This window comes from Hemicordylus capensis, chromosome 2, assembly GCF_027244095.1.
Source record: "Hemicordylus capensis ecotype Gifberg chromosome 2, rHemCap1.1.pri, whole genome shotgun sequence".
NCBI lineage: Eukaryota > Metazoa > Chordata > Lepidosauria > Squamata > Cordylidae > Hemicordylus > Hemicordylus capensis.
Window position 1 is genome coordinate 294,970,010 of NC_069658.1, and position 24,140 is coordinate 294,994,149.

General features: G+C 44.5%; 1 protein-coding gene across 3 annotated transcripts in view; it reads right to left on the reverse strand.

Moving 5' to 3' along the window:
* Positions 1–5,669: 5,669 nt before the first annotated feature.
* PLXND1 (plexin D1) overlaps positions 5,670–24,140 on the reverse strand; it is a 245,944-nt gene continuing 227,473 nt past the window's right edge. For all 3 annotated transcript variants that reach the window (XM_053295803.1, XM_053295804.1, XM_053295805.1), the window contains 4 exons: positions 23,284–23,431; positions 20,222–20,362; positions 19,384–19,458; positions 5,670–10,114 (listed from right to left, as the gene is read on the reverse strand). In XM_053295803.1, coding sequence (XP_053151778.1) covers positions 9,998–10,114; positions 19,384–19,458; positions 20,222–20,362; positions 23,284–23,431 — 481 coding nt within the window. In that variant the 3' untranslated portion in view covers positions 5,670–9,997. The remainder of the gene's footprint in view (positions 10,115–19,383; positions 19,459–20,221; positions 20,363–23,283; positions 23,432–24,140) is intronic.

A 24,140-nucleotide genomic window follows, 5' to 3' on the forward strand; every position in this document is an offset into this window, starting at 1 on the left:
CCAGTGGCAACTGCAGACAGATCTCTCTTGATGATCTCAATGGGTGGTGGGGTTTGTGATGAAGATGTTCTCTTAAATATTACATTAGAATTGGGAATTTCATTGAAATGGGCATCACATTGAAGGACAGATGCTGTCTGTCTATGGTGTATTGCTTTCAGTGGGATGCATATTTTAATGTACACCCAAATGTGTGTCCCCATGCTGGCACATCTAACCACTTTCTGAAGGTGAGACCAGAGCTAGATCTTCTGGGTAAATATATAAATCAACACTTGTGTAATTAGCTGAGCTAGGTTGTAGTGGGAGAGGACTTGCATGTTGTAGCACCGTAGTACGAGTCTGATAAACTATAGATACACCTTTGGGGGTTAAAAATGGAATGGGGTGACAGAAACCCCTTCACCTGCCAAGGTTTTTCTGCAAGCCAGTAGCTGTCACTATCCCTGTATAACTGTCATCTTTGCAGACTGACTGTGGTTTGCCCGGGCTAGAGTTCAAGCAAGAGTTGAGTGAAGTCATTTTCTTTGACGGCAAGCTGGCTCAGTATCCTGGTTGTTTCAGGCTTAATTGGACTGAGGATTGTTTTCTCTGTAGGCAGCAACACTGTAAGAACAGCAACCGGAGATGATCTATGCGACCTCTTAAGTATTTTAGCCAGCTGTCAGTACTTTTTAGGGTGAAAATGTTGACATGCTGGTAGGTGAAACAACACAGACCTGCATTGTTGAATGTCCTTGTCTCCCTCCTTTTTGTTGCAACTTTTGGGTAGGAATCGATGCAGGGGGGAGGAGGTGCCTGCTGACCCTGCCCCCCGCTCCTACAAGGTCCTCTGCATATAGGCTACCTTGTGGGTGACTCATACCATTCATTTTTTCCAGGGTACAAAGTGTGTATGTAGGCACCTATGTCCATATGGATTTATGTGCTTAGGCTCTCTGCAAGCATGACCCTTGCATGTGTGGTCAGGGTGCGGCCAATGGATATGACCCCAGCCCCCACTTCATTCCAAGAGAAATAAAGACCTGAATGAGTGAGGGCAAGTCTGAGCTGCTGAAATCCTGGGTGACCAGATGCAAAGGAGGCCAAGGCTCGTGTACATTTTACTAGTTGCACAAATGAGGGAATTTGAGCAAATTCAGCTTTTCTCATGGGGTGTCTGAGACAATTCTCCAGTATTTTTCCTTGTACTGAGAGGAACCTAGAAATTGTCTTTCACATTTCACTTTGGATGAATTCTACAGGTGAAACTCGGAAAATTAGAATATTGTGCAAAAGTCCATTAATTTCAGTAATGCAAATTAAAAGGTGAAACTGATATATGAGACAGACGCATTACATGCAAAGCGAGATAAGTCAAGCCTTAATTTGTTATAATTGTGATTATCATGGCATACAGCTCATGAAAACCCCAAATCCACAATCTCAGAAAATTAGAATATTACATGGACCCAAGAAGACAAGGATTGTAGAATAGAACAATATCGGACCTCTGAAAAGTATAAGCATGCATATGTATTCAGTACTTGGTTTGGGCCCCTTTTGCAGCAATTACTGCCTCAATGCGGTGTGGCATGGATGCTATCAGCCTGTGGCACTGATGAGGTATTATGAAAGACCAGGATGCTTCATTAGCGGCCTTCAGCAATTCTGCATTGTTTGGTCTCATGTCTCTCATCCTTCTCTTGGCAATGCCCCATAGATTCTCTATGGGGTCAGGTCAGGCGAGTTTGCTGGCCAATCAAGCACAGTACACTGTATACTTTTCAGAGGTCCGATATTGTTCTATTCTTCAATCGTCTTCTTGGTTCCATGTAATATTCTAATTTTCTGGGATTGTGGATTTGGGGTTTTCATGAGCTGTACGCCATGATCATCACAATTATAACAAGTTAAGGCTTGACTTATCTCGCTTTGCATGTAATGCATCTGTCTCATATATCAGTTTCACCTTTTAATTTGCATTACTGAAATTAATGGACTTTTGCACGATATTCTAATTTTCCGAGTTTCACCTGTAGATCCAACCTTAAATTGGTCAAACTCTTCTCTTCTATGCAACTAAAGGTATAGAAAGAATCCTATCTATCTTTGCACCTCGTTCCTATATCAGTCACAATGCAATGAGCCCCACAGGCCAGCTCATATTGGCAAGTCCCATTTTGGAATGGTTAACTGAACATCACGGGGCAATAATAGTAACACAAGAAGTGGTGAGTGGAGCTGTTTCACAAACTCAGTGATGCATGTATTAGCTGTAATTGCCAAAGGAAAAACTCAATTTGTCACTTCCCTCTTTTTGGACAAATGGCACACAACTTAATTCTGTGTCACAAATACTGAGCTTTATTAAAGTGAGATTTGCTGAATGGGACTGTAATGGGAATAAGAATAGCTTTGTTAATATGTATTTTATGGCTTTCTGTTCCTGAAAAGTGTACTGAAACAAATGCCTATTCTGTACCTTTCCTTTTATTTTGTGTTGTTTCCCTTTTTCTGCCCAGTGCTTCTGTGGGAGCCACTGGCTATTAAGGAATTCCTAGATTGTAACTTCTCTCCTTGGATTCTGGCTTAGTGATTAAGCCATATGTAAATTTCCCAATATTAATTATGACTTCAATCAGTTCTAGAAAGAGACCTTAGTTCATTAGGTAAGTGGGTTTATGGAACAACAATAGCAAAATACTAGGCAAGGAAATAGAAAACTCTTGTCTTCAGTTCTTTGCTGACCTTATGGTCCTGTGAGAGAGGCCCTTGTAGATAGGAGTTGCATGGGGAAAGCATGAAGACAGGGAAATGGTGAGAAGCTCGCAAAGAGCCCGAGGGCAAGAGAAGCTGTGCACTCTTGTCCAGCCTGCTTAGCATTTCTGTCTCGCCCCGTTTCCTTTCTTGAGAAGACGGGAATGAGTAAGTAACAGGTTAGAAAATTCGAAATGGAGCCAGTGATTGGTGCTGGAAGCATTAGGAAATGGAGGGGAAGGAGGGAGATGCAAAGTGGTGGAACAGAAAGGACAGGTAAGGGAGCTGTGTGAAGGCTAAAGGACTATGGCTTAGGGAAGCAAGGGGACATAAGGCCATCAAGCCCAAACCAGAGGGAGCTTAGTACCTTGAGGAGTTGCACAAAAGGTGATATTACACCAGATGCAGGTTTATTCTCCCATCACAATGGGCCCTCCCAGATGGCAAGTTATTCTATTATGAACACTGATAGTTACAGGAGACTCTGAGGAAGCTCTTTTTCTCTTCCACGTGTGCTTCAGTGAAAACAAGCATGCTTTCTACTGGATACAACCCATGATTGGAAAAACTCATTTAATTCATTTATGCAAACTAAAGATCAAGGGACCCTCTCAGGGTCTGGAACCGGGATCTTTAAGGAGCATTGACACTCCAGAGGCATTGTGCGGGGAGTACAGAGAGTCATAAAATGGTTTGTGCTAAGCAAGTGATAGAGAAGATGACTCAAACCCTGAACTAGGTTCCTCTAGGCAGCTCCCACAGAGCAGTTGGAGATGTGGCATTCATTGGTGGCTGGTGCTGGCATTAGATGTCTGCTCCATGCTAGCAGCAGGTCTGCTGTCTGAGAGGTACCACCACTGAGGGAAGTAGGCAAGGCAGCGATGGCAGGGAGTGACACAGCATTGGCTTTGTCTCATTTCCTCAGAGCTGCAGTCCACACACTTATTTAAGATGACAACTTACACTTCCAAACTGGAGATTTGCAAGATGGCTTTTTGCACACAACTTGAAAACCATAAAATCAGTAATAAAATAAAGTAGCTTTGGTCCTGAATTGAAGTTTTACTGCTGTCTAAGATACACTGAAGCAGGACCCCCACAAAATCACAAATTGAATGGGGCAAAGTGCCAAGGTGGCCTTCACATCAAAGCGGGGCCATTTCACGCAGGGCCGGATAAAGCTAGTGTGGGGCCTGTAGCATATGTTATGAAGGGGCTCCAAATTAAAAAAAATGCACATAAATATTGAAACATAAATTATTTACTTGCATAGTAAAGTAATTCAATTTTTTCATTTGCCAAGTGCCCCCTCACCAACTACCCCATGCCTCCACTCAGCTGAGCCAGCCAGTCAACAAACTTTGCAAAACACACACACACTTTTGTGACTCCTGACCGTGGGTTCTCCTTGGGAGTTATTTTCACAAAGAGAAAGGGGGTGGGGAACAAAACTCTGAATGTTTAAATTAAAAGGTTCTCAGGAATTCTGTACTTTGAGAAATCTGAACCTATTAGCAATTTTGGCACACAACAGTGGATGTTTGATTCCAATGTGTGCAGAACATATTGGATCCCAGCAGCCATCACATTAAAAGGGCCATTTGACAATATTAAGAATATATGTTTAACCTCTTGTGCAAGCCTGACAGGAAAGCAGATGTATATTTAAAATAGTTGATGCATTGCAAATGAATGTGATTATGATGAGGTGCATTAGCAACTTCCATGAAAACAGAAGTATCCAAAAGACAATCTTTTGGCAGGAGGCACAGCCTCTTTCAATCTAAATTACACTAACATGCTTAATAGTAAAAGGAGGAAATGCACAAATCATTCAGTGCAACCCTAAGCATGTTTACTCAGAAGTAAGTCCCACTGAACTCAATGAGCCTTACTCTCTAGTAAGTGTGTTTAGGTTTGCAGCCTCCATTTATCTTTGGACAATTTCAATGGGCATCCCAATGTAAAGCTAATGAAGTTGGCAACACAGCAGTAGTTATTTCAGTTCTAGAGGAGAGGAAAGGAGCTCTCCTTAAATTTGGCAGCTCCTTGAAAAGCAATGATCACAAATTCCCTCCCAACAGCACTAGATACTAAAGGAGGATATAAGTGACCTTACCCAACAAGACCATAATATAATCTCCCTCCAATCTCCCCTCAATTGATCCACTAAACTTTGAGACTCCTCTTGCTGTGCATCTTACTTCTGGCTTTCTTTTTCCTCTTAAAGGTACACATTCTCATTGTTTATCTTTACCCTCTCCCAGTCAGTTGGCAACATTCAACTAGCATCTTCTTTAGCTTCCTTTCTTCCGCCCAGCATTAATAGTTAGTTATTTTTTAATCTAAACTGCTTTTATTTCTTTTACTCTCTTTGTGTATGTTTTTAAAAACGTTTACAGTTTAAACAAATAAGGACCAACTCCCTGGCGATTAAATTATCTTTGAGACCCCTTTGTAAGTTATCTGTTCCTACTGTTGTTCTTACTACTCCCTCCCATGCTGCTTAACATAATAGCTAACCCAATCAACACCATGGTGCCAGGAAGACCTTGCTTAAACGCCCTCGAGCGAGATGAGAATGGACAGCAGCAGGCAATGAGGAGAGTCAGCAGAGAGCACCAAATAGAGAGCAAAAGAAGGGGCAGACGTTCAAGCCAGGCATGCGGGGCCCTAGAAAACATGGGGCCTGTAGCAAATGCTACATTTGCTACTATGTTAATCCGGCCCTGATTTCACGTATCCCAAGTGAATAGTCCCCATAATCCATTTTAGAAGAGGGTTTATTCATGTCTGCTTTCATCTTAGAAAAATGCTTGTTCATACTTAGGCTACTTTATTTTAGTGATATCCACAGCTAGATAGACTGTGTATTCATTTACTTTCGTATCTCTCCCAAAGTTTTTTGCATTGAAACATTCCCACACAAATTTGATCACTTTGTTTTATTACAAAGATATTCCCCCCTGCCAAGATTCTGCCCCTTCCCTTAAACAGCAGGTAAGGAAAAAACACACGCCCACCAAAAAACATGACAAAGTTAAAAATATATTACAATGGAGTTGGGTTCTGGACAACAGCACCAACCCTCAGCTTCTGGTTTGTAGACAATTTATTTCTTCTCAATGGTTGTAGCAAATATTTGGACAAAGAATTAAATAATAAAGCATATGCCTGGAGCACACACACACACTCAGGAAATAGTAATCTGTAAGAGAGACACGGGGATCAGCCCCTCCAGTCTAAGGTTCGGTCCAGACAGTGGCTTCTGGTACTACCATTTGGATGCTGAAACCGTGCTGATGCTTTCCAAAACCATAGCTCTTTGCACAGTCTGATCTAGCAGCATCTCCAGTTCTGTCTCTGTTTTCCTTCAACTCCCTCCTTCTCCCAGCAGTCTTTCTCACATTCTTGAGTTGGCCTTCTGTGAGTGTGTGTATGTAACTGGCAGCACTTCACAGTTAAAAAAAAAAAATAAGAATTTTGGAAGAAAAAAAAAATTTCTAAGTTAAATGTAGCCCAGCTACATTATTAAAAGTTCTTCTGCAGCCACTCTCTCAGCAAACACATGTAAATTTCCTCAGTGAGTATAATCTTTTGCAGTTCTTTTTTCATGTCTTATATTCCTCTTTATTTTCTTTTGCACAGGATAAAATCTGTACTTTTTATATACAGTACTGATATATAAAATCCATCATGACCCTCCAGTTCCCCATGTAACATTCTACACTAGGCGTTTTTGAAAGATATACTTGACAGAGGATAACTACCTATAGCAACAAGATTTTAATTGGAGGGGGGGGGAACTGTTCAGCTCCCACCCAAATGATAAAATCTTAGCCTCAAACTATGGCAACTCCCCTTTTTAGACCTTGCCTTTGGTGAGGTAGTGTAGTATTTTTAAGCATTATTTGGTAATTTAGGAGCTTGGCTTTGCCAGCAGCATTAGCTGGCTTAGTGCCCATTTTAATTTCAGATTTTCTAGTAACAGCCAGTGCCTTCAGGCAGCTCCCTAAGAGACAAAAGGGGAGTTCTGAGGGAGTGCTCTAGGACTACTGTGGTTCTTCCTCACAAGCAGAGAGAGAATCCTACTGTAGTCGGTGTAAAGGCATATGGGGAACAGCTAGGGGCATCACATTTAAGTCTAAATGATACTTCAGTGATGCTGTATTTTAAAAAAGAATACGGGGAAACATGAAAACCAGTGGGTTGACTTTAGGCCCAAATTACACATTAGACCCAGTGTGTATAATATTACCAATGGGCCTTCTTAAAAATCAAAGCACTTTGAGGTGGTGTGCACGCATGTGTCTGTGTATGCATAATCCTTTCTCTGCTAGCCATCTTCCTGTTCTAAATGTCCCCCACTGATGGTCCCCCCTGAAGGGGTTCCAAACATATGTTTGCAAAAGTGGTAGGGAGAGGGGGGTATTTGGAGCAGAAAATTGGCTGGCAAGGAAAGAGATAAGCACCTGTCTCATTTGCACCATACCAAAGCTGATTCTGATTATTTACAAAAGAAGATGACTGTAAGGGGTTATCTTCTATGCATTAGCCCTGCTAGCTAACTGAGCAAGAGGCATCTTTGAAAGTGGTCTCTCATATTTAGCAGGAGAGCAACTATCCTCATTTAACCCAGTGTAGTGTGTCTCCATTGTGCCTCTTTTTAGACTCTGCACCTCTTTGGAGCTGAAAACCATTTTTCTCATTCCTTTTGCTATGTAAACTGCTTTGTAAATGTTTTGGTGAAATGTGTATTCATATTAACAGTAATGTGTAATTTGGGCCTTAGAATAAAATCAATTGATTTACAGCCCATTTCTATAATGCTTACTCAGAAGTAAGCTTTGAGATCAATGGAGTTTATTCCCAAGTAACTGCACAGGCCTGCAGCCTTAGTCAGATTTCATTACTGGTTTGGATTAATCTGAATGGTATTACTGTGGATCCATACAGAGAAAGTATGTTCTTTGGGTTATCAAATACATATTCAGCAGGATGGTTGAACATGAAGATTCAGAATTCCAAAACACTTTCTTTGATGCCTTTTGGACTGAGGAAATGGAAGATATTCTAGCAGTAGAAACCACCTCTCTCATGTGGTCGAATTGAAATAGAGTTGCAAACATTTGTGAAAGGCTTTTGTGCCTTTAACAGGTGACATTCTAAGCATGCCATTGCAGTGGTAGGGGGGAAAACCCACTAGCTGAACTTTTTATCAGACAACTGCAATGCTAGCCAGAGGTGCACCTAAGTAATTTTGGATCCTGGACCTAAAGGCCTTTGGAGGCTCCCCTTCCCGGCAAATTAAGAATCATCATGCTCTGCTGGGCAACCACACAACCCTGGACAGACTAAAGAGGATTTGGGGCCCCCCAGGCGCTGTGGAGGCCCTGGACTGCAGCCTGGAAGTCCAGAGGTAAGTGCACCTCTGATGCTAGCAAACATTGCTAGCTATTCTAGACTGAATTCTTTGCAGTATTATACTAATAAGTTACAAGAAGTCTACTCCACACTGAACAAGGAAAGGTGGTGTTTAAGAAATTAACTGTAAATGACATCCTTGTTCATCTCAGTTGCATCTTCCTGCGCTATGCTCCAGCCTTGAACAGGCTCTCAGGTCCATTTCACAAATGAGGAAGGAAACCACATTTTCCTAGACAGGTACACACTGATGGGAGCCATGGTTAATTAGGAGTTCCCTGCTGCATGTGTCTGAGGGCCCTTCCAGATGTGGCAAATACTGTGTTTGACAACCCAAGCTGCTTCTGCTTATCTGCTCAGCATTTGCTGGTGCTCTGTGATGAGATCTGCTTCTTTACAGAGTACCTTAAAAATACTTTTAAGGTAGTCTGAACAAGAGGAGATTTTCATCACAGATTGCAAGAAAATAGCCAGCAGATGGTGCTGCAAAATTGTGCAACAGGCAAGGACGTTGTATAGATGCTGTGCACATAAGCGGAAGCAGGTTCTGTTTCCAAATACACTACCTCTCTGTTTGGAAGGATCCTGAATCAAAAATTCATTTTATACACTTGTTTTGAAACACCAAACAATATAGTTTTAATGTGTAGGATGGTAGGATTTTAGGATTTTAATGTGTTCAGGGTGGAAATGTGACATAAGCAGACCTCAAAGAGCAAAATGAACTTTGCACCATGCACAAAAGGACATCATCGTATGATAAAAAGCTGGAGGAAGAACAGACTATAATCTTTACTCTTGTGAAGCTACCAGTGGTCTTGTATTAAGCCAAATATGTTGGATTTATGCTGAGCCAAAAGTTCAGCTCAGTATGTTTCCTCCAAAGTGTCTGTGTGTGTGTGGGAGAACAAAGAGAAGCAAGTGCTTCCCTTTGACCCTTGCAATGTATCCCCCCACCACCTTCCTTTTAGGCATTTCTGGAGCCAGATGGGCATTTACAGGGGAATTTGTTGATGCAATTCAGTTAGTACAAACATCTGGGAAGCTTTGGGAAGAGGGAACAGCTGCATTGATTTGTTCTTTTCCGACGTTGTCTGCTACACAATAATGATCCCTCCAGCAAGGCAATAACCATTTCCGTTGGGGGTAAAGTGCTTTCACATGTCATGACTACTTAGGAAGCAACTGCATTGTCTAGTCTGCGAGTTCCCCACCTCTTTCCAGCCTTGGATGAAGGTGTAGTTATGTTTACATGTACAGTACAAAAATAAAAGGCACAAAATACATCTAATGCAGCAGACTGTGTACAGTAAATGGGTTCCCTGATACTTAAAGTACACAGAAGGAAGGGGGCATTGTTAGAGGGGGTTCCACTGTTGCTCCAAGAAACCTTTGTTTTGAAACCTTCATTCATTGTTCCCCTGAGGCATCTTTGCTTATTTCAGCATTGCTTCCATACCTGATCTCTGCTCCATGAGAGTTCTGGGAAAATGAATGAAGGGAAAGATGGCCACTTTGAATAACATGTTGGAGCTCTTCAGAAGAAACTACTACATTTGGCAGCGCAAATATTGTGCCTCTGTCTGAAAAATCAAGTACATTATTGGTGCCATGCAGTGCAGATCACATAAGGGATTTCAAGGTGTTTGGTGGACAACCTTCACGTCACCAGATGGTTTAAGGAGACTGGCCAGATCTACCATCAAGGTGGTTTCTTAGTTACCATATACATACAACAGGCTACATATGGACACACGGATAGTTTGAAAGGGTATCCCCTAAAGGACAGTGCACTGTAGAGAAGGTCACTTCTAGACGTGGAAGCAAGTGCCACCTATGCTTCACTGCAGCACTCATAAATATTATCTTCCATGAGTGCAATGACTTGCTCAAATTTGTGCTGCAGTTGTGTGCGCCTTGTTGTGGGGTTGGAGTCCAACGCATTCACTATCTAAGGGAGCAAGGAATTGGAAGGGGAAAAGAAAAAACACTGGTAAGAATCATGAGGCTGGTTTAAGACTGGCATTCTGAGAGGCAAGGAATAATCCCCCTCCCATTCACTCATTCTGTGTCAGCCAGTCTCTTAAACCCCGCTCCCCCCAGTTTAAGCTCATCAGTCTTTCTCGTCAGTTTAGCTACCATGGCCTCCATTGTTCACTGTCCCACCTCCTTGATATTCTGCAGGTGCTATACAAGGGAGGGCACTGTGTCACAACACTATTGCTCTCAGTTTAAGCTTAGCTTCTGTGGAATAAACAGCTCTTTACACCGTAGATACTATGGTTTAGTCATTTTTCTGTTAACAAATATAGTACGTGTCTGAATTTTTCCCACACATTGCAGCTCACATAGTGTGGCACAAATAAGGCAGAGTACGCATTACGGGGCAGCAATGAAAAAAATTCCTGCCCTTTTCTGTGTGACAACCCTTCAGGTTTTTGAAAAGTACAGGCTTCTTTCTTCAGACCAAACACACTCAGTCTTTCAACCTTTCCTCTAGGCTTTGTTTTCCAGACCCCTGACCATCTTTGTTGACCTCCTCTGAACCTGTTCTGATTTTGTTCTTAGTATGCTGTGGTCACCACCTAATGGCACGGCAGGGAAATGGACTGACTACCAAGCCAGAGGATGCCAGTTCGAATCTCTGCTGGTATGTTTCCCAGACTATGGGAAACACCTATATTGGGCAGCAGCGATACAGGAAGATGCGGAAAGGCATCATCTCATACTGCATGGGAGGAAGCAATGGTAAACCTCTCCTGTAGTCTACCAAAGACAACCACAGGGCTCTGTGGGCATCAGGAGTCGACACCAACTCGATGGCAAACTCTAGCTTAATGCCGTGGTCAGAAATGGACAGAGGGTTGACTAGTGCAGAATAAATTGAAATTACTGACAATGTAAATGCACAATGACTGACATACTGTGCAATGCTCCATCTGCCTATCACAGCTGTGCAAGAGCACTCTTGAGCAACTACATGAATGTACCACTGCTAGGCACACAGAGTGTTGTGCAGTATGTCAGCCAATGGTTCAATTAATCCTGTCTATAGTCACATTAGCCCTTTATAAGCCAACTTTCTAGTAGGCTGAGATCACCCAGCATTCTGTGTGTGTCTCCCCCCATCAACTTTGCAACACTTGGACCAATATGAACCAAAGTGGGTACAGTTGTAGGGACACTTCAACGATAGTCATCCACCCCGATTCAAGATGGTGGATGCATACACTTTTGAGGCACAAGTGGGCTAACTTGTGAACCGCCAAACTGATTTGAACCAGATTTGCTTCAGCTGTAGAGACACATAGGGATGCCAAAATGGTGTAGTTTGTGATTATGTCATTCACTCCAATTCAAGATGGCAGATGCGTGAATGTTTGAGGCTCAAGTGGGCTAACTTGTGGACTGTCTAACCGATTTGAATCAAATTAGGTACAGTTGTAGTGAGTGACACAAAGGGACACCACAATGGCATACTTTGTGATGATGTCATCCACCCCGATTCAAGATGGTGGACATGTAAACATTTGAGGCGCAAGTGGGCTAACTTTTGAACTGCTAAACCAATTTGAATCAAATTTGCTACTATTGAATGAACTTTTGAGGTGCAAGTACACTAACCTGAGTATTGTCTAACTGATTTAAACCAAATTTGGTACAGTTGTAGTGTTTGACACACAGGGACTCCTCAATGGTGTAGTCTGTAATGATGTCATTCCACCCCAATCCAAGATGGCGACATGTGAACATTTGAGGCACAAGCGATCTAACTTGTGGACCTCGATTTGAACCAAATTTAGTCCAGTTGTAGTGAAAGTAGGCAGATCAGTTCTTACTAGAACTTGCTTTTTTTGCAGCTGCCTCACACTGCTGACTCATTTTCAGCTTGTGATTGATTGCAATCTCAAAATCCTTTACCTGTACTACTGTCAAGTCAGGTATCCCCTATGCCCATCCCTATGTATATTTGAATTTTTGCAGAATGGAGCATTGGTTACTCACCATGAAGGCTTCTTCTTGCTGTGGGGTCCAACATCTCACATGTGGGTTATGCGATCCCACGTGATGCTGAGGCAGGAAAGGGACAACAACGAAGCAGGCCCGCAGCAAGAAGGAGCCTTCACGGTGAGTAACCAATGCTCCGTTCTCTGCTGCAGGGGTCCAAAGGTGTCTCATGTGTGGGGACATACCACAGCCCTAAGTCCAACCAGGGAAGGTACCAGCAACTACTGTGCAGGGAGAACTTGCTGGAGGACCCTCCTCCCAAACGCTGCCTGAGCAGATGCAAAGACATCTAGTTTATAGTGCTTAGTAAATGTAGAAGGTGCCTGCCAGGTAGCTGCTCTGCAAATGTCCTGGATGGGTGCATTTGTAGAAAAGGCCACTGAAGTGGCTGCCGCCCTTGTGGAGCGGGCAAACACTTTGATGGGCACTCTGAGGTTTTGTGACTTGTAAGCTAGAGTGATACACGCCTTCAGCTATGGTGGCGGGTGTGACAGGCTGTCCCATAGACCATGGTAAGAATGAAACGAAAAGGGACTCTGAGGTTCTAATGTGTTTAGTCCGCTTGATGTAAACTTCAAGGCACCTGCGGACATCGAATTTATGCCAAGCCTTCTCCACTGGGTGAACCGGTTTTGGGCAAAACAAGGGCAAAATAACATCCTGAGACATATGGAAGAGAGAGGTTACTTTTGGTCAAAAAAAGGGGGTCTGGAATAAGCTTTATAGAGTCCTCTAAAAAAATTACAAAGGTTCTTATGTACAGAAAGGGCCCCGAGTTCAGACACTCTGCGTGCAGAAGTAATGGCCATGAGGAATGGCAATTTGAAAGAAAGTATACGTAGCGGAATTGAGGATAAAGGCTCGAGAGGAGGGCCCTGGAGACCCTTAAGAACAGTATGTAGCCTGCAGTTAGGGAAACGATGGACCACCGGGGTAGACAGGAGGGCAGCGCCCTTCAGGAAACATTTTAGGTGAGGATGGCGACACATGGCGCTTTTCAAGGTCCCTGAAATTAAGTCCACCAAGGAGGCGGCCTGGCATTTCAACATATTAGTTGACAGCACTTTGTCTAGTCCATCTTGCAGAAACTGTAACAGGTGAGTCATGGAGGCAGAACCTTTGGGAACCCCATGGCGTGCCAACCATCGAAGGAAGAATCTCTACTTATATTGGTGTATCCTGTTGGTGGACGGCTGCCTAGATGCTAGCATCGTGTTGAGGACCGAAGACGAATAGCCATGTTGTCCTAAGAGGCACCATTCAGTTCCCAGGCGGCTAGCCTTAACCAGCCTGGATCTGGGTGCCAGACAGGCCTTAGCTGAAGGAGATCTGGGGCGATGGGAAGCAGCAGATGGTGTTCTGAGGCTAGGTTGCTGATCTCCGTGAACCATGGCCTCCGCGGCCCAAACGGGGCCACCAGGATGAAGAAGTTTGCAGAACACTGCGGAACATTTCCACAGAAGTTTGACCCTGCACAGAACACGTGCTAGCAGTGGAATGGGAGGAAACACATAAAGTAGTCCCGCCGGCCATGGTGAGGATAGAGCATCCACTGCTTCTGCCTGGTGGCAGGGGAACCTCCTGAAGAAGCGAGGGACTTGCACATTCACTGGAGTTGCAAACAGGTCCTCCTTTGGGAGGCCAAAACGTTCCGTCATGGGGAGAAAAACTTCTGCTCATAGAAGCCATTCCCCTGGAAGGAGGTCTGAGCAGCTCAACCAGTCTGCTACAGTGTTCAGGTCACCCTGTATGTGATGGGCAGTCAAGGACGCCACACGGTGTTCCACAGTTCCACCCAGTGGAATAGCAGCACTGTTTCCTCTTGCAGGGACTTGGACCTGGTTCCCCCTTGGCGGTTTACATGAGCCTTTGCTGTGGTATTGTCTGTGCGAATGAGCATGTGGCGGTGAAGGATCATGGTCTCGAATTCGCGGAGGGCCAGGCGAATGGCTGTGAGTTCCAACCAGTTTATACTGTGATGACGTTCTTGTGGCAACCATTTGCCCTGGATGGACCTGTGCTGGCAGTGAGCCCCCCAACCCCTCTTGCTGGCGTCCATGGTAACGATGATCCTCGGAGGGTCCAGGAATTCGTTTCCCAAGGACAAATGTGAAGTGGTGATCCACCAGCGTAGAGAGTGTTAGAAATGAAGGACTTTGTGCTGTCTCATGTCTTAATGACAGAGGAGGACAGACTAGTGAGTCACAGGGCTAGAGAGATCAATACATTCTTCCTTCTCTACTGCTCTAACACTATCCCTTTGGTATGTAGACTGCTACTCTTAGGGACTGCCTGCCTGCCTGCCTGCCTGCCTCTTCCTCTTCCTTCTCTTTCCTTTCTTCTCCCTTGCAACAGGCACACTCCTCTCTCCCTGCACCATGTGTGCAGAGATGCATCCATGTGCATGCAGCTAGCTAGCTAAATTAGAGATCCTATCTCTCCACTTTACTATCTAGAATGGAGTTTACTAATAAATACTCCTATATTGATTTGAAACTATGAACTGGCTCCAAGTTATTTTACTCTTAGCCTACATGCATGTCTGGGCAGACTCCGCTGTGTTGTGCCTCTGTGCACTCTGCTATATTAGAAAGGTATCTCTTACCAGAGAGAATTCCCAACAGAGAGTGGAGAACCCTTTGCAGCAGAGAGAAACGTCTGTTGGAGCTCACTGCGATGCCCACATGAAATTGGAGCAGGAACCACTGGAAGGTTCTCAGGTGGAAATGCCCCCAGGGTACCGACTGCAGACTTGCCACCATCAGTCCCAGAAGCCTGGAGATGTCCATAAGAGGTGAGAGACCCAAGCTCAGGACCTTGTGTACTTCTGACTCCAGGGTGCATTTGTGGTCCTGTGGCAGGAACAATTTGTCTTGTTGGATGAAGGATCTGGTGCGTTGGGTGCAGCTGACTCTTTGCTTCATTGATCAGGAACCCATGACAGTTGAGCGTGCGGAAAGTGGTCTGTATGGCTTCCTAGGCTGTCTGATGTGACTTCAACTGGATGAGATCATCCAGGTACCAAAAATCCTCACGCCATGGAGTGAGGTGTGCTACCACAGGAGCCAGGAGGGAAGTGCTTTGTATTGGTAGTGCACCCCTGAGTACAGAAAATGGAGAAGGTGACGACTGTCCTGGTGCATAGGTACATGTAAGTAGGCCTCCTTGAGGACATGAGAAGACCCAGATGATGTAGGGCCTCTGTGATGGATCTCAGTGATTCCATGTGGAAAGTGCCTTTGTTCAGATGTTTTAAGTCCCGCACCGCCTGTAGTGAACTGTCCTTTTTTGGTATGGTGAAAATTATGGAGTCGACTCCCATACCCCGCTGGTGTTGCGGAACCAGTTCTACGGCCCCTATTGCCAGAAGGCAACCAATCACCCTTTGCAGGTCCTGATGCTTGTATTTGCGGTGGGACGAGGGCATGGGCAAAAATCTGTGTGGTGGCTGGCTGATAAACTCTATGGAGTAGCCCTCTTTTATGATGGAGAGCACCCATAGGTCTGAGGTAGTGTCCTCCCAAGCGCACCAGTGAGAGGAGAGGCGACCACCTGGGGCACATCTCCCACTCTGTCAGGCCTGCTGCTTGGACTGGGCTGTAAAGGAGGCCCTATTCCCAAAAGCCTGCCTAGATGCTCTAGCTCTACCCCAGTAGGGACGTTGTATACCCTGTCTCTGCCCCCAAAGGGGGAATGAAAGGAGTGAAAAGGTAGAAAAAACTGCCTTCCTTGAAAGCAGTCCTGTCTTTTTGTGGAAGAAGGCATGGCTTTCTTTTTATCTTTGGATTCTACTAGGATGTCATTTAGGGCCGCGTTCCCAAATAGCTTTTCACCATCGTAGGGAATGGAGACTAGGTTGGTCTTGGATGCAGCATATACTTGCCAGTATTTTAGCCACAGGTTGTGACGGCCAACTACCGAGGCCGTAGCAGCTCTAGAGGCAAAATGGAGACCGTCCAGGGTAGCATCCGAAATAAACACTTGCACCTTGTGTAGCTTTAATAGCGTTTGGCAAAACCTGACCGGGTCTGAGGGCAGGGGGTCCTGAATTAAATCGTCCAGCAAGATCAGTGAGGCTTGTGCCACCACAGAGGCTGCCACTGAGGCCCTCATGGACAAGGCTGTTGATTCATGAATGCGTTTGAGGGCCCCTTCCATATGTTTGCCTGAGGGGTCCTTAAGGGCCAATTCCCCGTCTCTAGTCAGGACCGAGCCAGAGATTAGTTATACCACTGCAGGGGGTCTGCGGGGGCGTAGGGAAGATTTTGCTCCCCTCTTGCTGGAAGGAACAAAGTTTATTAGCTACGGCAGTAGCTCTCTTATAGGAAGTGGCTAGAGACCATTCAGATTTGACTGCTTCCACAAACTGTTTTGGGAGTGGAAGGGATACACTAGAGTGCTTTGAGCCTGGGAAGACCAGTGCACTTTCCCCCGCTGGTTGGACCTCCTGAGAGGCGGGAGGATTGAGGCCCAAGGCGTGTATGGTTTTAGATATAAGTGGTGCCAGATCTGCTGCCTGGAAAAGCCTAAGGGGTGCCTCTGATGACTCAGGTTCTCGTGCATCAGACCATTCACCCTCAGACCTATGTTGGTCCAGCTCGTCTTGACCCAATAGGTCAGCTGGTGAGGAAGGGTCCCCACAGGTGGAATGGAGCTGGGAGGGGGACGTTGGGAGGCCTCCTGTGAGGGACCAGTGGCTAGGTTCCCCATACCACTATGAGATATAACCCTAGGGCTTGGGGACCCACGTTCAGAGGTATCAGAAGAATGAACACTGGGTTTCCTCTGTCTAGGTCTAGACCTGGCATTTTTGGACTTTTTAACATGCTTCCTCTTTTTGTTCACTTTCTTAGGGGCTGGAGTCTCAGAGGGGGGGAAGCGGCACTGGAAGAGGAGGAAGGGAAGTCTGCCTGATCCGTTTTTGCTTTTTGGATTTTAAAGCATCATATCTCTCAGAAGTTTTCGCTAATAGGTTCTCAAACCACAACCCCCAGGTAGGTGGCATATCCCCAAGAACATCCATCGAGGCCTTGGGTTGCAGGGATATTTGGGGTCAGACTAGATGACCCCGTGGAAACCATGGTTGGGGGTGGTGGTCAGATAATTGCTGAGGCCCAGCATGGGCTGAGCTTATCATTTCATCAGGCGCTGTCGAGGCCGAGCTCCTTGTCACCACCATGTGGGGCACTGCTGGTTGTCTTGGAGGCAGAGGTTCCACCGACGCGCTTTCCACAGCCACCCCAGACTTGGTGGGGGCTGTCTTCTTCAGGGCCTTTTGGCTAGAAGATGCCATTGCCACTGGCAGGGGCCCCGCTCGTCCGTCTGTGCACCCTGGGAGGCTGCGATGGGTAAGCGAGGGTTGCGGGAATGCTGGTGCTGCTGGCTGCCGGCAAGAGGGGCCTGGGGAGAGCGGCAGCAAAGGTGATGCTCGGCATGCTTCCCCGCCCTCTAGATAGTAGGTTGGAGGCCTCTGCCGCTCCGGGATGCCACCGAACAGCTGATTGGTGGTGTCCTCGTGTTCCGTAGGCCTCTGGCCAGAGAAAAGGCACACCGGCGAGCACGGCCTGCAAGGTGGGGTTGTGGGCGGCCCAGAAGGAGCAGGCAAGCCAGGTAGCTGAGACCCCCTCCCCAGAACTCTGACATGGAGTACTTTGGGGGTTCTTTCCATGCAGGGGAGCAAGGAAGGAGGCAGAGGCAGGAGCAGATTAAGAAGGTGAGGGAGGGATGGAGAATGAAAAGTGAAAATGAAAGTGCTAGAGCACTGTGAAAAAGCTGCCTGGAGCCTTGCAGGACTAAAAAGAACTGAGGAAGGTTAGCTCCTCCCAGCCTTAAAAGCTATACTAATTAAGCTTAGTCCTGCCTTGGAGTCACATGGGATCGCATAACCCACCCGTGAGACACTCTTGGACCCCTGCAGCAGAGAACTTTCCATTTGTCTCTGTTGAACTTTTTGTTGTTTTTAGCCCATTTTCCTATTCTAGCAAGGCAATTTTGAATTCTGTTCCTGAGGTTTAGTGATCCCTGCCAGTTTTGTAGCACCTGTACATTAATTGAGGATTTCTTCTACCCCTTCATCTAAGTCACTGATAAATATTTTGAAGAGTACTGGGCCCAGGACAGAGGCTTGCCACACCCAGACAAAAACTTTGCCTAAGAGGAGCCATTGATGAGCACTCTTTGAGGATGGTTCTCCAACCTTGTGAATCCACCTCATGATACTACCACCTACCTCCCATTTGATCAGTTTGCTAATTAAAATATCAGGAGAAATTTTTCCAAATGCTTTGTTGAAATACAGACAAATTATGTCCACAGTGTCCCCACAATCTACTAAGCTAGTAACCCAGTTTTTTTTCTTTTTTCAAGAGATTAGCCTGGCAATATTCTTGACAAATCCATGCTGATTTATACGAATCACTGTATTGTTATCAAGATGTTTACAGACTGACTTATAATCTGTTTTAGTATCTTCTCTGGTATTGTAGCCAGACTGATTGGTTTGTAGTTGCCATCAAATCATTTATGAGTAAGTTAAAAAGAATGGAGTTTTTTTTAATATTTAAAAAGTGCTTTAATGATACTAGGCTTCTTTTTGTTGAAGTCTCACTGCAGAGAGGACACTTGAATACATCTGTGGAATCATATGTTCCAGAAATCTGATTTTTGGAACAAAATTCTTTAAAACAGAGAAACTGGCATCTTGAGAGAAGTTGCATTTTGTCACTTTCCCTGCTGCAGAGCCAAAGATCCACTATAGTGATTAAAAGTTACTGGGTGACATGAGGAAAATTACTCAAAGTAGTCCCACTGAGATTAAAGGGACAAATACCTAAAGTCCTTTCAGTTTCACTGGGACTACAGTAATTTTTCTCATATCAGCCATTAACCGTTTTCAGAGCTGATTAATACTGCCTGAAACATAACTTGACTGTATCTAGTCTGAGTATGTATGTGCAGTGAATCAGTCATACAAATGAGAAAGGCTTTTGATAGCTGGTTGTCAGTGACATGATAAATGGGCACATGCATTGAACAATCATGATCCTGGCTTGTGGTAAAGCATTGGTGCAGATAATGAAATATCCGATGACCACTTCACCATCCACACAAACACAACCTGGTCTCATTCAACTCAGATCAGCACAAGGTCATGAGAGTCAGCACTGAAAGGTGAGAACTATCTCCAGCTCTCAAACAAAGGAAGCTGCTTACCTGATTACGGTATCTCTTGGCATATTTGTAAATTTCAGTCATGGCAACATTGGTGTTAAATTCATTCCGATATTTCTTCATAAAGGATAAAACAAACAAGGGAAGAATACTAATCAACATATACAAAGTGTAATCCATTCTGTTTGACAGAAATCAATTCACTAAAATGGTACTTGGATTTGATTGTGCTGTAAGCTAACATCAGCATATTTTAACTCTGGTTCTCATCTAAGTTAGTTAATTAATATGTGACATACATAACTTCCAAGTTGTGGGGGTTGGGGGGGGGAGAAACTCTAGTATAACCAAGGTCAAGTCCTTGATTGATTTACACTTGATTTGACTCATGCATGCTTCATGTTATTCTAAATAACATCTTTTGCCTATAGATCTTGCATGAACTTTACATAGATTGTTCTTAACAAAACAATAGTTCTTGAACGTAAGTAAAAACCCGTGGCTTACATGATGCACAGTATTAGGGGGATGTAACGCTGCACTTCAAGGCGGCTGTGGACTCCTAAGCAAGCCCCGATGATACTCTGAATGAGCGGTTGCTCAAGGAGTACAACTGCAGTTTTCCCCATGGGAAAAAATAAATGGGGAACACTGCGGAAGTGCTGCTTGAGCAACCGCTTGATCAGAGCGGCACTGGAGCTTGCTTAGGAGTCTGCAGCTGCCCTGTTGCGTTCCTGTAATGCTGTGCATCATGCAAGCCCTTGTTTCTAAAATTCTGGGATGTTATGCTGCTCCTGCTAGTGTAATAATAAGTCACTACTATAAGTAGGTGGAGGAAACATCTGGTTATAAACACACTGTGGAAGAGCTGATTTCTTACCCTGGACTCCTCTGCAAGGTGTGCATTCATTTCCTGTTCACTGAGAGGTGGCATGTCATGGATCTGTGTGTAATACTTTTGCACTATTTTTCTGTATTCAGGAATCTCCTTGGCATACAATAGTTTATTAGTAGGTGAGTCCTAGAGAGCCAAACCCAGAGAAAATTCATTGGCTGTAGTTCTAATGATTTACTCCTTTGCTATTAGACTTTCACTGTGCATAATGGCGTCAGATTAGGAACAAAATATACAAGAGTGTTGAAGAAAGCAGCTATGACAAGGAAGCAGGAAGATGCAGCAGGAGGACTGAAGGTGTGCAGCCCAGCCTTAGACCATTGGGCAGAAACTGTTTTTATATTTGCTAGTTTCTGCTTACGTATACAAATCTGCTTTCCTTCCCTGCGAGTAGATTCAGCATCAAGCTCAGTTTCTGGAGGGGGTGTATGGATGTCTTTTATTGTCCTCTGTAAGGCTCTGCTGAGCTAGGTGTTGACATTTGAAACTTTCCAACATAAAATAAGATTTATGAGAGCATGTTGTAAACTGCATCTCTCTCAGTGCTGGCCTGTATATGGTTTGTGTGCTGCGATGCTGCTGGGGGCAGAGGGGGCTCATGCGAAGCCCCACAGCTGAGCATTCCACTCTGTATGGAAAGCACTGGGAACCTCTTCACTGGGAGAGATTAATTTGGGGTGAAGTTCTAATGAGAGGTTCAAGTGGGGTGTGTTTGGGTTTGTGAGCATTTTTTCATCTGTTACAAAATACCTACAATTTTTCTTTGTCAAAATGTAAGTTAGGACTGAGTAGGTCAGCTGGGGTCAGACAACAGATGGAAATGTTCTCAGAAATACAACAGCATAAAAGAAGGTATTGTTGAGTAAAGTGGGAAAAATAAATCTCTAGCATCAACAGAAAGTTGCATGTGTATACAGTGTATCATTCACCATGGGCCCATTCTGGGTCTTTTTGCAACACTTAAAAAACCCCACAGGCTTGTGTAATATGCAGTCCTCCGTCACCGGAAGGAGATCTGTTGAGAGTTGGAGGTCAGGAAGCCTCCTAGACTCCATTAATATTGAACACAATATTCAACTGGTGGAACAAGAATAAGACTACACACAAGTTCCACTGCCCTGTCAGCTGTGTTAGCAAATAAAATACAATAGGTATGACATATTAAACTCAAAATAATTTTCTTTGCCTATCTCTGTGGAAGGATTTGGATTGGTAGCAATGAGTGCTTCTGTCTTCAAAGTGGAGCTAGCATGTTTTAAAATGGCTTCAGCATTGGATTTTATCATACTTTATTTTTAAATTAAATTTGTGTATGTCTCTAAATTGCATTTTTTTGATGATGATGATGATGATGATGATGATGTCTGAACTGCCCTGGGAGTGTGCAACTGAAGGGTATGTACACATTTTCTAAATCCATAAATATATATTGATCATCATAAAAGAAATACATTCTTTTTTCATGTCCACTAGCCAACGTCCAAAGTAAGGAAGCACTGGTGCTAGATGGAAGCGGCAGCACTCATGATGACTTCCTGACTTCCACAGCACTGGTCAGAGGCAGAGCAGCAACTGAACAAGCGGTGGGGGGGGACGCAAACAAGGCTCCTGAGAAATGGGGACACCCTCTGGGTGGGCAACAGCTTGCTTGTCTTTGCTCACCTCCCTGGCACCTCTCTGAAGAAGCAGGGGGTGGGGACCATCTTCACATCTTGTCCTCGGGCCCATTCCAGCCTTGCTGCACCAACCACACCTGTGCTCACAAAGCGGGGCGTGAATTTTAACCACTTGCCCTTCCTCTGGAAGAACATGGCCTGCAAGGACATCGTTTTGTGTGGCACAGAGCGCTTCTGGGGGAAGGGGAGGCCAGCCAATCCCCCCCACCCGCCTCAGTGTGAGTGCCGGTGCTGTATCAGTCAGGTGCTCATCAAGAGCGTGGCTGCTTCCATGGAGCACTGGTGCTGTTTTAGTCTGGATGTCAGTCGCTATAAAAAACCTGGCATTTAAAGTCAATTCGAGAACAGCCACATATAAAACTGCAACAACTTTTACTTCAACAGCATAGAAATAACTTTAAATCAACATTTCAACCTATCATCCTTTTATTGTTGCCTTTTCAAGCTAGAAAATGGTGACATGGCCTTCGAAATGGAAACTAAACAAAAATGCCAGTGGAAATGAAGGTTTCAGGTTGAAAAAAAAATAACATCTCTGACAGAATTACTTTCCTTGCAAAAATATAAAGTTGGGTAAAATGCTTTTTGTGGGATAATGTCTGGATCACTGGATGGCAATCTGAGTTGGAGCTTTTATTAATGATTTATGCCATTAATGCTACTGTGCTGGTTACATATTAGGCCATATTAGGCGTAGTTATATTTAATACTAACTGCATAGGGGAAAAAGTATACAGGCAAACCTCACTATTCGTGGACCCAACATCCACAGTTCCACATATCCATGGTCAGGTAACTGACACCCGATCTTGGCATACAAGGGCAGGGGAGGATTAATTTCGTGCATCCGCGATGTTGTGGTTGCCAGAAATGACCTCCGAGGTCATTTCTGGCTTCATTTTCAGAAAAGGAGCCATTTTTTTTTGCTTGTTAAAACAACAACATTTCCCCTTGATTTTTCATGGGAAAATGGGGGACCTGGGACTGGGTGGGGCAATCATGGGCAGCTGGAGACCCACAGAGCATGGTAGGGCACCTTCCCCCCTTTGGAGGGTGGGAGGGATTTTTTAAAATGATTTTTGCCCATTTTTCCAGACTCCAGGAACCTAACCCCCATTCCCATAGTGCCCAGTTATCCGCAGTTTCATTATCCACAGTTGTAGCAGGGAATGGAACCCCCATAGATAATGGGGTTCACCTGAATAACAATTTACATATCCTTAAAATTCCAGTTTTTATTTTTTATTTGATTACAATTGCAAATTAATTTCCTCTGTTTTCTTGGAGAAGTTTAAATTAGCTACAAGACAAACAGAAAACATTTTGTGAGGGTCAGCAAAGCAAATGTCTTCCTTAATGGCAGTTATGTACCTTGCCCAGCTGTAGATCAGAGATGGAGCAGGCATCAATAAAGGCCTGAGCTATTACAGAGAGACAGGCATCTATGTGGTCAGTTTTGTCAATGTCAAAGACAAACTGGGGGTTCTTCAGAATGTTGACCCAAAACCTCAGAGGTAGGCTGTACAAGTAAACACAAAATAGATAAGAAGTGGTTATTATTATCATCCCTTCATCTCTCCACTACAAGGTGATGGACGCACCCTAGAGTATGGGCATAACAAAATATAAATGAAAAAGGCATTTTAGAAAAGAAAAATACAATAGAAACAAACAAAAGCAATAATAATAAGGCCAGATGGAAGCCCACAAAAATTCACAGATGAGCACTGTTAGTTAACTTCTAAACAGATGGAATCTTCATAAACCGCAAACCTGTTTTTTTAAAAATCGTGAGTTGCTGCAGTAACTCATGAGGAGACCCCTCGACTGGGAGGCTAAAAAGCATCTCTCCAGCATGTCCTGAGTGCTTGCACAGGGCATGCTGGAGCTTCTGGGGGCTGCGCGGCCCCCGAACTCCCCAGACCCCGCTGGCTCCATGATGGAGCCAGCAGTCGTGTGGGTGGCTGCTTTGGCTGCCCGGAGCAGACTGACTGCTCGTCTGCGGGGAGAGCGGGCTTAGCCCGCTCTCCTCGCAAACCCCCTCATGGCTCTTCTCACCGATCGTGAGAAGAGCCTCTATGGGTTTTTTTAGTGTCTTATTTTGATAGCAAATCAGCCAAACCTCTATTTTCCTACAAATCTACATGTTCTATGCCTCATTTGTCTTTCAACAACCACAGTATCTCAGCAGATTACCTAAAGGTGGTTTTGACTATAGAAGTAGAATA